Source organism: Salvelinus fontinalis, chromosome 14, assembly GCF_029448725.1.
Source record: "Salvelinus fontinalis isolate EN_2023a chromosome 14, ASM2944872v1, whole genome shotgun sequence".
NCBI classification, from domain to species: Eukaryota; Metazoa; Chordata; class Actinopteri; order Salmoniformes; family Salmonidae; genus Salvelinus; species Salvelinus fontinalis.
In genome coordinates, this window is record NC_074678.1 from 14,248,833 (window position 1) to 14,261,782 (window position 12,950).

The 12,950-nt window shown below is 42.8% G+C and overlaps 1 protein-coding gene across 1 annotated transcript in view; it reads left to right on the forward strand.

Annotated features, from left to right (window-relative positions):
* Positions 1–9,334, forward strand: part of naprt (nicotinate phosphoribosyltransferase) — a 33,225-nt gene extending 23,891 nt beyond the window's left edge. Inside the window, exons 7-13 of the mRNA XM_055943993.1 lie at positions 3,393–3,533; positions 3,737–3,821; positions 5,327–5,407; positions 5,540–5,642; positions 5,904–6,061; positions 6,281–6,388; positions 6,959–9,334. Of these exons, the coding sequence (XP_055799968.1) occupies positions 3,393–3,533; positions 3,737–3,821; positions 5,327–5,407; positions 5,540–5,642; positions 5,904–6,061; positions 6,281–6,388; positions 6,959–7,045 (763 nt within the window). The 3' untranslated portion in view covers positions 7,046–9,334. The remainder of the gene's footprint in view (positions 1–3,392; positions 3,534–3,736; positions 3,822–5,326; positions 5,408–5,539; positions 5,643–5,903; positions 6,062–6,280; positions 6,389–6,958) is intronic.
* The last annotated feature ends 3,616 nt before the right edge of the window (positions 9,335–12,950 follow it).

The following is a 12,950-nucleotide window of genomic DNA, read 5'->3' on the forward strand; positions in this document are numbered from 1 at the left end:
GCTGAGGTGCACCCATGACCAGCTCTGAAACCAGATTGCATAGCGGAGAAGGTATGGTGGGATTTGAAATGGTCGGTAATCTGTTTGTTGACTTGGCTTTCGAAGACCTTAGAAAGGCAGGGTAGGATAGATATAGGTCTGTAGCTGTTAGGGTCAAGAGTGTCCCCCCCTTTGAAGAGGGGGATAACCGCAGCTGCTTTCCAATCTTTGGGAATCTCAGACGACACGAAAGAGAGGTTGAAAAGGCTAGTAATAGGGGTGGCAACAATTTCAGCAGATAGTTTTAGAAAGGGTCCAGATTATCTAGCCCGGCTGATTTGTAAGGGTCCAGATTTTGCAGCTCTTTCAGAACATCAGCTGACTGTATTTGGGAGAAAGAGAAATGGGGAAGGCTTGGGCGAGTAGCAGAGGGGAGGGCAGTGCTGTTGACCGGGGTAGAGGTAGCCAGGTGGAAAGCATGGCCAGCCGTAGAAAAATGCTTATTGAAATTCTCAATTATAGTGGATTTGTCGGTGGTGACAGTGTTTCCTATCTTCAGTGCAGTTGGAAGCTGGGAGGAGGTGTTCTTATTCTCCATGGACTTTACAGTGTCCCAGAACTTTTTTGAATTTGTGTTGCAGGAAGCAAATTTCTGCTTGAAAAAGCTAGCCTTGGCTTTTCTAACTGCCTGTGTATATTGGTTTCTAGCTTCCCTGAAAAGTTGCATATCACGGGGGCTGTTCGATGCTAATGCAGAACGCCATAGGATGTTTTTCTGTTGGTTAAGGGCAGTCAGGTCAGGAGAGAACCAAGGGCTATATCTGTTCCTGGTTCTAAATTTCTTGAAAGGGGCATGCTTATTCAAGATGGTGAGGAAGGCATTTTTTTAAAATATCCAGGCATCCTCTACTGACGGGATGAGATCAATATCCTTCCAGGATACCTCGGCCAGGTCGATCAGAAAGGCCTGCTCGCTGAAGTGTTTCAGGGAGCGTTTGACAGTGATGAGTGGAGGTCGTTTGACCGCTGACCCATTACGGATGCAGGCAATGAGGCAGTGATCGCTGAGATCTTGGTTGAAAACAGCAGAGGTGTATTTGGAGGGCAAGTTGGTTAGGATGATATCTATGAGGGTGCCCGTGTTTACGGAATTGGGGTGGTACCTGGTAGGTTCATTGATAATTTGTGTGAGATTGAGGGCATCAAGCTTAGATTGTAGGATGGCCGGGGTGTTAAACATCACAGTTTAGGTCGCCTAGCAGCACGAGCTCTGAAGATAGATGGGGGGGCAATCAGTTCACATATGGTGTCCAGAGCACAGCTGGGGGGCAGAGGGTGGTCTATAGCAGGCAGCAACGGTGAGAGACTTGTTTTTAGAGAGGTGGATTTTTAAAAGTAGAAGTTCAAATTGTTTGGGAACAGACCTGGATAGTAAAACAGAACTCTGCAGGCAATCTTTGCAGTAGATTGCAACACCGCCCCCTTTGGCCGTTCTATCTTGTCTGAAAATCTTGTAGTTGGGGATGGTAATGTCAGAATTTTTGGTGGTCTTTCTAAGCCAGGATTCAGACACGGCTAAAACATCCGGATTGGCAGAGTGAGCTAAAGCAGTGAACAAAACAAACTTAGGGAGGAGGCTTCTAATGTTAACATGAATGAAACCAAGGCTATTACGGTTACAGAAGTCATCAAAAGAGAGCGCCTGGGGAATAGGAGTGGAGCTAGGTACTGCAGGGCCTGGATTCACCTCTACATCACCAGAGGAACAGAGGAGGAGTAGGATAAGGGTACGGCTAAAAGCTATGAGAATTGGCCGTCTAGAACGTCTAGAACAGAGAGTAAAAGGACGTTTCTGGGGGCGATAAAATAGCTTCAAGGAATAATGTACAGACAAAGGTATGGTAGGATGTGAATACAGTGGAGGTAAACCTAGGTATTGAGTGATGATGAGAGAGATATTGTCTCTAGAAACATCATTGAAACCAGGTGATGTCATCGCATATGTGGGTGGTGGAACTGAAAGGTTGGATATGGTATAGTGAGCAGGGCTAGAGGCCCTACAGTGAAATAAGCCAATAAACACTAACCAGAACAGCAATGGACAAGGCATATTTACATTAAGGAGAGGCATGCTTAATCGAGTGATCAATAAGGGTCCAGTGAGTAGAGGTTGGTTGGGGTCACGGCGATCCAGACAGCTGGCCGGGTAGATGGCTATCGGTAGCAAGATAGCATAGGATGGAGGTCTATTTTTAGACACCTCGTGCGTTTCCGTCGGTAGATTAGTGGGGTTCCGTGTCTTGTAGAGGGGATCAATCCAATTGGCAAAATAGATATAGTGACCCAAGAAAAAATAAAATAATAATTGTCCGATATACTTATTCAGATAGCAGCCGATAAGACAGCTAACGATTAGCGGGCCCCAGATGAGCGTTCAGGTAACGTCGCGACGGAGGTGCCAGTTGGATAACTCCCTCGGGCAGATAACGTCGGCAGTCAATCGTGAAGGCCCGGTGGGGCTCCGTATCTGCAGAAAAAAAAAAAAAAAAAACGGGTCCGGATAGGTGACTGTAGCCCAGGAATGACTGATTGAACTCCTCAGCTGGCTAGCTCCGGAATAATTTAAGTTTGCTCCGGGATCGACGTAAGCCAATAGTCACACGGTTTGCAGCTAGCTAGCTGCGAAATCAAGGTGCAAATGTCCAGAGCCTGCGGCTGAAATCCGGGGAAACTGAGAGAGAAAAAAGGCCCGGTATGCTCCGGTCCGAGTCGCGTTGCACAAAAGTGCCGGTAGATTATTGAGCTAAAGGAATAGCTGATGACCACAACGTGGGCAGCTGAAACACCAACGCTAGCCAGCAAGCCGGCTAACTTCTGGGCAGCTTCAGATTAGCTTTCGGCTAGCTTTCGGCTAGCTTCTGGTTAGCTTTCTGGCTAACTTCTGATTAGCCCCTGGTTAGCTTCCACTGTGGATTTTCAGATTTGAGGTAAATAATACTTTTTTTGTTGAAATTGGTGAGGCGGGTTGCAGGAAAGCTTTTGTAGTTGAGTTCTTGGATAATAAAATATATAAAAGATATGCGAAGAAGGTGTAAATATATATGTAAATATATATATACAGGACAAGACAGTACGAGGACAAAAATGACGTCTGAACTGCTAAGCCATCTTGGAACAAAGAAACAAACACCTTTGCTACTCTTCTCGTCTCAACTTGTCTCGCCTCTTCTCTTCTCTGTGAATGGGGACGTTCTTGCCTAGAAGGACAGCTTCTGACTAGAGATAGCCTATATCCCAGTGTTGAAGTTTTTGTTACTAGCATTGCTTTAGGCCAGGCTACTACATTTCCTTCCACCTGTAGCATGCTATAGCATTAATGCCATCTCTATTGTGTTTCTGTTGTGTCCCTACAGTAGTGGCCTGCTCAACTTCTGTGCCGTGGCCCTGTCTCTGTTTGAGCTGGACTACAGTCCACTGGGCGTGCGTCTGGACAGTGGAGACCTCTGCAGGCAGTCAGTAGAAGTACGCCATTTCTTCAGACTCTGCAGTGAACAGTAAGGTCCTGTGTGTGTCCTGAACATACGTCCCAAATGGCACCCTATTCTCTATTTAGACCAGGGAAAAGGTAGTGCACTAAAAATGGAACAGGGTGCCATTTGGGGTAAAGCCTTAGATTAGTACCCTCTAGGGACTTTAATCTTAGTATAAAGGTTTTGAGTAAAGCATGTTTGAAATATCTCACATTTTATCTCTCTAGATTCTCCATCCCTGCCTTCCAGTCCCTTCTCATAGTAGGCACCAATAACATCTCAGAGTACAGCATGGCCGAACTCAACAAGAAGGTGAGGAACCAGACAGACATTACAGAGGCCAGTCGGAGCAGAAGAATGAGAGAACCTTATTTAGTTCTACCTCCTGTCATCAAGCCTCTCCATCTGATCTGTCTATTCCTCTCTACCTCCTCTCTCCTCTTCTCTCTCCATCTGTTCTGTCTATTCCTCTCTACCTCCTCTTCTCTCTCCATCTGATCTGTCTATTCCTCTCTACCTCCTCCCTCCTCTCCTCTCTCCATCTAATCTGTCTATTCCTCTCTACCTCCTCTCTTCTCTCTCCATCTAATCTGTCTATTCCTCTCTACCTCCTCTCTTCTCTCTCCATCTGTTCTGTCTATTCCTCTCTACCTCCTCTCTTCTCTCTCCATCTGTTCTGTCTATTCCTCTCTACCTCCTCTTCTCTCTCCATCTGTTCTGTCTATTCCTCTCTACCTCCTCTCTACTCTCTCCATCTGTTCTGTCTTCCTCTCTACCTCCTCTCTTCTCTCTCCATCTGTTCTGTCTATTCCTCTCTACCTCCTCTCTCCTCTCCTCTCTCCATCTGATCTGTCTATTCCTCTCTACCTCCTCTCTTCTCTCTCCATCTGTTCTGTCTATTCCTCTCTACCTCCTCTCTCCTCTCCTCTCTCCATCTGATCTGTCTATTCCTCTCTACCTCCTCTCTTCTCTCTCCATCTGATCTGTCTATTCCTCTCTACTTCCTCTCTTCTCTCTCCATCTGATCTGTCTATTCCTCTCTACCTCCTCTCTTCTCTCTCCATCTGATCTGTCTATTCCTCTCTACTTCCTCTCTTCTCTCTCCATCTGATCTGTCTATTCCTCTCTACCTCCTCTCTTCTCTCTCCATCTGTTCTGTCTATTCCTCTCTACCTCCTCTCCTCTCTCCATCTGTTCTGTCTATTCCTCTCTACCTCCTCTCTCCTCTCCTCTCTCCATCTGATCTGTCTATTCCTCTCTACCTCCTCTCTTCTCTCTCCATCTGTTCTGTCTATTCCTCTCTACCTCCTCTCTCCTCTCCTCTCTCCATCTGATCTGTCTATTCCTCTCTACCTCCTCTCTTCTCTCTCCATCTGTTCTGTCTATTCCTCTCTACCTCCTCTCTTCTCTCTCCATCTGTTCTGTCTATTCCTCTCTACCTCCTCTCCTCTCTCCATCTGTTCTGTCTATTCCTCTCTACCTCCTCTCTACTCTCTCCATCTGTTCTGTCTTCCTCTCTACCTCCTCTCTTCTCTCTCCATCTGATCTGTCTATTCCTCTCTACTTCCTCTCTTCTCTCTCCATCTGATCTGTCTATTCCTCTCTACCTCCTCTCTTCTCTCTCCATCTGATCTGTCTATTCCTCTCTACCTCCTCCCTCCTCTCCTCTCTCCATCTGATCTGTCTATTCCTCTCTACCTCCTCTCTTCTCTCCATCTGTTCTGTCTATTCCTCTCTACCCCCACTCTGATCTGTCTATCCCTCTCTACATCCTCCCTCTTCCTCTCTCCTCTCTGATCGGTCTATCCACGTCTCAGGAGAATGAGATTGATGTGGTTGGTGTTGGAACACATCTGGTCACCTGCACGAGACAGCCTTCACTCGGGTGTGTGTACAAGGTAAAAAAGACACACACACATACACAGACAGTCTCTGCCCACCCTCTCCTCACTTTCCCTTTTTTATGTATCCATCGTCTTCTACCCTTTCTCTCTCTCATGTTCAACCCTCTCCATCTCTCTCTCCATCAGTTGGTGGAGGTTCGGGGCAGTCCCAGGATGAAGTTCAGTGAGGACCCAGAGAAGAGTACTGTTCCTGGGAGGAAGGCTGTCTATAGGATGCTGGACACGGAGGGTGAGGAGTCACCCTCTACCATAGAATAACATATAGAATCCCTGAATTATAGGATCTCTGTGCCCTCTACTTACTATTTCAACACTCAACTAGCTACATCTCAATTTCTGTTTTCATGACACTTTTTCACTCTCACTCACTCACTCACTCACTCACTCACTCACTCACTCACTCACTCACTCACTCACTCACTCATTCTCTCCTTACTCTCTTTTTCTCTCTCTCCTCTCTCTCGCTCTTGCTCTCGATCTCTCTCTCCAGGCCACCCATTCTTGGATCTGTTGTGTTTGTGTGAGGAGCCTGCACCTAAGGCGTGTGTGGCAGTGAGGTGTCATCCTGTGGTTGGTAACAACACCTGTCAGTCAATCACACCTTTTCAGGTCAGCTGTCTACGCCTGGAGGTCTACACTAAAGGACAGGTGAGCCTGCTGGACCCTGTCCAACACACACACGTCTCAGCCAGAAGAGGACTGGCCACCCCTCTGAGCCGGTTTCTTCCTAAGTTCTTCATAGCTTTCTTTGCTTTCTCTTTCGGGTCTAGACTGGGTAATTGTAAAGCACTTTGTGACAAATGCTAATGTGCAAAGGGCTTTATAAAATAAATGTGATTCGTTGATTGGTATCTCCCTCTATTGAAGATCACACACCCACTGTGCAGCACAGCTGAGACCAGGGAGAAGGTTCAGAACTCCATCCAGACCCTGCACCCCCGACACAAGAGACTGCAGGAGCCAGATTCTTACAAAGTGAGTATTAAGGTTAATTTACTTTGTGGAAACATAGAACAACGTCAGGGACTAGATTGTCTTGGGTATTGGATAGAAAGGCATCTGACACCCTGTCACAGTCATCCTGCATTTCTCCAATGTAAATGTACTCACCTTTACACACACACTTATGCACGCACACACTTATATACCATAAGGTACTAGGGATGGGTGGAGTACTCGATTCAAGGTTTGTATTCATTTACTAATAATCAAATAAAATATTCAAAATGTACAAATGCAACTATTTAGCAGTTTGAATTTCTAAGCACTGCCAACTTTTTAGGGACTATGTCAAGTGCAGTGAAAATATGTTGTTTGGTTTTTAATTGTGTCAGAACAACCAGTAATTGGGACAAAAGATAGCATACCGCAAATTTGTTTACCTTCAGCCCCGTTTCACACTTACATGCGTGTACTCCAAAAAATTATTTTCATGAGAGTACTCGGAGCACAGACATTATTTCAAATGCCCATCCCTACTATGCACGTACACACACACAGGTACCATCATAATCTAATGCTGTTCTTTCATGTTTTCTCCACCAGGTGGCAGTGTCTGAGAAACTCCATAACTTAATTGCTGAGATCAGAAAAGGCAGCAGCAACAACAGCGATTTTCTATTGGCCAACTGAGACACACAGGCTTCAGTCCCAAATAGCACCCTATTCCTTATTTAGTGCACTTCTTTTGACCAGGGCTCTGGTCAAATGTAATGCACTATGTATGTCAAAAGTAGCACACTTAATAGGGAATAGGGTGTCATTTGGGATGAGACCATGTACAGAGGGAGGGAGGAATCCTAATACTCTCTTAAAGCTTCTTCCTAATTGTCTGGTCTCAATAGACCAATCAGGTCTCACCGTCTACCTATCCTACTACTAGTAGAGCCTGTGTGTCGGTCTGCTTGTGCTATCATGGCAACTCCTTGTTTCACAATGACAGAAATTACGTTTTTCGTCTTGAACAACGATCTGGCCATAATGGCCACATGTACTCTTAAATCTCCACCTGGTACAGCCAGAAGAGGAATGACCACCCCTCTAGGCCTGCTTCCTTTATAGGTTTCTATAAAGCACTTTGTGACAACTTCTGAGGTAAAAGGGGCTTTATAAAATACATTTGATTGAGTTAACAGAAGCTTAAACAGATCTGGGAGCAGACTGCTAGTAGGATTTTCATAACATCCACTAACCACCCTGTCTTGTGTTCAGTGGGAAAAAACATTTGGAAATGGAGGAGATGCTACCTGAACATACCCAATATATACACTCATTTTAGTTTTTTTTTATTGTCCAGTTTGCTCCTACTGAACATGACTTTTCTAGTGGTATAGGGTTAGGGTTTAGGACCTAGGGTAGATTGTGTTACTCTCAGATAATATAAATGATATACTGACACAGACTGAGACACATGGACTGATGGACTGACACAGACTATGTCAAACCTCAACCAAAAGCAGTTCATTTTGACATAATGCTGGCATTTTGGAATACAGTTGACTGACAGCTATGAATCATGGTGTAGTTTTCTAGTTTTAGTTTGGTACAAGAGCTTGACATGCCTTCCTGAAAACCCAGTGATCTGCACAAACAAGCAATGTCTGTTAATATATCAGTGTTGGAATTGGCCTTAACCTGGTTCTACAATGAGATAAATGAACATTGAGAATGGTTGCATAAATGTCTCTACTATGAGCAATATTAATTGATAAGCAATTTTTTAAGTTTAGAAAGATTGAATGTCTCTCTTTGTATGTCTCAGCCTTGTCTTGCTGATTTAGTTTTGGTTCTTTTCTTTGGATTACATTTCCTGAACCAGGCTATTATTTACTGTTTGTTTTTTTAGCATGGACATTTTGTATGAACCAAGCCTTCAATATCATGATCAATCTGTACCTGCCTTAACACATAGTCAATATCATGGCCAATCTGTACCTGCCTTAACACATAGTCAATATCATGGCCAATCTGTACCTGCCCTAAATTCCCAGGGCGGTCAATATATATATATTTCAACACTATGGGATTGGAATAATATTGTGAAAATTATGATAATAATGTTTTAGTGTAAGAGCTGTCTGAAATGACAGCCGGTTTTAGTGTAAGAGCTGTCTCAAATGTCAGCCTGTTTTAGTGGGATGGAGTTTCTATTATATAAGTTAATAGACCAATAACAAAGAGAGTTTCAAACCTCTCTGCCAATAACAGCTAGTCTTCAGGTTACATATCCCACCCATTAGGCTCGTTCAATTTGCCCTCTACTTAGACCACTCCCAGACAGTCCCAGCTAAATTCTAGCTTTAACACATAGCCATAAAAACATACAGTATTGAGAATCCAGGTAGAATTTGAACACTACGTCCTTTTCAGATCTGTTAAAATTGTACACTAATTATGTTTCTAGAATGACAAGACTAGTAAAACTGATGTTGTACCGTTCAACCAAGCTGCTATCTAATTAACTATTTTCAAATACACACACTAGCCTACACAGTTCAGGCAATCTGGACAATGTTGTTCAAACATTGCCATGGTGTTTGGCTGCCAATATTATGTCCTCTAATATAAACTGTTGTGTTGTTTTAAGTAGAAGTATTAGTCTACTAAATATAGTTACACGTATGTGATATCTGTGCAAAATGTGAATGTCTGTTTGTATGACAACATTGTAATGCTAAGATGCGTTGTTTTCAATGGGTGTTTTATTAAATAAAATCTGACAATGTATAATCTGACAATGTATGTTGTAGACTAACTACAGGTCCAAGAACAGATTGCCTGAAAAGAGAGACAGCCATGATTGAGTGCAAGAATTTTGTTTGTTGTTACATTATTGAATACTGAACAAAATTATGAACACAACATGTAAAGAGTTGGTCCCATGTTTCACGAGCTGAAATAAAAGATACAAGACATTTTCAATTTGCACAAAAAGCATATTTTTCTCAATTTGTGCACAAATTTGTTTACATCCCTGCTAGTGAGCGTTTCTCCTTTACCTGACAGGTGTGGCTTATCAAGAAGCATAAACATTATACAGGTGCACCTTGTGCTTGGTACAAAAACTTGTAATGTGCAGTTTTGTCACAACACAATGCCACAAATGTCTTAAGTTTTGAGGGAGCGTGCAATTGGCATGCTGACTGCAGGAATGTCCTCCAGAGCTGTTGCCAGATAATTTCATGTTAATTTCTCTACCATAAGCCACCTCCAACATCGTTTTAGAGAATTTGGCTGTATGTCAAATCAGTCTCACAAACGCAGACCTCGTGTAACCACGCCAGCCCAGGACCTCCACATCCGGCTTCTTCACCTGCACGTTCACCTTTGACCAGCCACCCGAACAGCTGATGAAACTGTGGAGTATTTCTGTCTGTAATAAAGCCCTTTTGTTGGGGAAAACTCATTCTGATTGGTTGGGCCTGCTCCCTAGTGGCTGGGCTTGGCTCCCAAATGGGTGGCATATGCCCTCCCAGGCCTACTCAAGACTGCACCCCTGCCCAGTCAGGAAATCCATAGATTTGGGCATAATGAATTTATTTAAATTGACTGATTTCCTTATATGAATTGTAACTCAGTAAAATCTTTGAAATTGTTGAGTTTATGTTTTTGTGGAGAGGATTTGAAAAGTATTCAGACCCCTTGACTTCATCCATATTTTGTTACGTTACAGACTTATTCTAAAATTGATTAAATTGTTTTTTTCCCTCATCAATCTACACACAATACCCCATAAAGACAAAGCAAAAACAGGTTTTTATAAATTTTAGCAAATTTATTACAAATAAACAGAAATATCACACTTATATAAGTACTCAGACCCTCTACTCAGTACTTTGTTGAAGCACCTTTGGCAACGATTACAGCCTTGAGTCTTCTTGGGTATGACCGAAAAAACTTGGCACACCTGTATTTGGGGAGTTTCTCCCATTCTTCTCTGCAGATCCTCAATCTCTGTCAGGTTGGATGGGGAGTGTCGCTGCACAGCTATTTTCAGGTCTCTCCAGAGATGTTCAATCGGTTTCAAGTTCGGGCTCTGGCAGAGCTACTTAAGGAAATTCAGAGACTTGTCCCGAAGCCACTTTTGCGTTGTCTTGGCTGTGTGCTTTGGATAATTGTCCTGTTGGACGGTGAACCTTCGCCCCAGTCTGAGGTCCTGAGCAATCTGGAGCAGTTTTTCATCAAGGATCTCTCTGTACTTTGATCCGTTCATCTATCCCTCGATCCAGACTAGTCTCCCAGTCCCTGGCGCTGACAAACATCCCCATAGCATGATACTTCCACCACCATGCTTCACCGTAGGGATGGTGCCAGGTTTCCTCCAGACGTGACGTTTGGCATTCCGGCCAAGGAGTTCAATCTTGGTTTCATCAGACCAGAGAATCTTGTTTCTCATGGTCTTAGAGTCTTTAGGTGCCTTTTGGCAAACTCCAAGCGGGCTGTCATGTGCCTTTTACTGAGGAGTGATGGTTGTCCTTCTGGAAGGTTCTCCCATCTCTACAGAGGAATGCGATCTCTGTCAGAGTGACAGTCAGGTTCTCCCTGACCAAATAACAGTTCAAAAAAGAGTTAAGAAAATATTTACCAAATAACTAAAGTCAAAAACAATCAAAAGTAACACAATAAAATAACAAGGCTATATATATATAATTTTATGTAACCTTTGTTTAACTAGGCAAGTCAGTTAAGAACAAATTCTTATTTACAATGACAGCCTAGGAAAAGTGGGTTAACTGCCTTGTTCAGGTGCAGAATGACAGATTTTTACCTTGTCAGCTCGGGGATTCGATCCAGCAAGCTTTCAGTTACTGGCCCAATGCTCTAACCACTAGGCTACCTGCCGCACCCTATATACAGGGGGTGCCGGTACCGAGTCAATGTGTGGGGGTACAGGTTAGTCAAGGTAATGTGTACATGTAGGTAGGGGTAAAGTGACTATGCATAAATAATAAACAGCAAGTAGCAGCAGTGTAAAATCAAATGGTGGGGGTGTCAATGTAAATTGTCCGGGTGGCCATCTGATTAATTGTTCAGCAGTCTTATGGCTTTTTGTTTTTGTTTTCCAATGATTGCACGTTGGCCAATATAACGGATGGTAGAGGAGGTTTACTCACTCATCTACGAATTCTCCGAAGGCAGCCAGACCTACGCCCCCTTTTTCTCTGTCTTTTCTTAACAGATTTGGGCATGTTCCCGAGAAAGTAGTATGTCCTTCACGCCGGACGCGTTAAACTCTTAAGGATCGGACCCTTTTTTTCAATTTTCGCCTAAATTACATACCCAAATCTAACTGCCTGTAGCTCATGCATTGAAGCAAGGATATGTATATTTTTGACACCATTTGAAAGAAAACACTTTGAAGTTTGTGGAAATGTGACATGAATGTAGGAGAATATAACACATTAGATCTGGTAGAAGAAAATACAAAGAAAAAAACAGCTGTTTAAAAAAAAAAAATTGTACCATCTTTGAAATGCAAGAGAAAGGCCATAATGTATTATTCCAGCACAGGCGCAATTTAGATTTTGACAACTAGATGGCAGCAGTTTATGTGCAAAGTTTTAGACTGATCCAATGAACCATTTCATTTCTGTTCAAAATGTTGTATCAAGACTGACCAAATGTGCCTAATTTGTTTATTAATAACTTTTCAAGTTCATAACTGTGCACTCTCCTCAAACAATAGCATGGTATTCTTCACTGTAATAGCTACTGTAAATTGGAAAGATTAACAAGAATTTAAGTTCTCTGCCAATATCAGATATGTCTATGTCCTGGGAAATGTTCTTGTTACTTACAACTTCATGCTAATCGCTTAGCCTACGTTAGGTCAACCGTCCCGTGAGGGACCCACCGATCTTAAAGAAAAATCTTTGTCCAGTTCAAGGTGAGTAATCGCTGTTCTGATGTCCCAAAGTAGTTTTTCATCATAAGAGATGATAGCAGCAACATTATGTACAAAATAAGTTAAAATAACATGTTACAAACAATGTGAAAAAACGAACAAAATAGCACAGTTGGTTAAGAGACCGTAAAATGGCAGCCATCCCCTTTGGCACCATTCTAAATCTACCAAAGATCAATGGAAACAAGATGCACCTCAGCTCAATTTCGAGTCTCATAGCGAAGGGTCTGAATACTTGTGTAAATAAGGTATTTCTGTTTTATATTTTTTTGAAATTTACAAAAATTCTAAAAACCTGTTTCGCTTTGTCCTTATGGGATATTGTTTGTAGTTTGATGAGGAAAAAACAAACAATTTAATCCATTTTAGAATAAGGCTGTAACGTAACAAATGTGGAAAATGTCAAGAGGTCTGAATACTTCTGTTGTAGTGCACTCAAACAGTATACTACAATGATCTGTTGTCATACATATTATGAACCGACCCAAACATACTCCAGCCAGATTCATCCACTGTAATGTCTCCATCCAAAATTGCATCGTATTCCCTATTTAGTGCATTATTTTTGACCAGGGCCCATAGGGCTATGGTGAAAGTAGTGAACTATATAGAGAAATTGGGTGCCATTTAGGA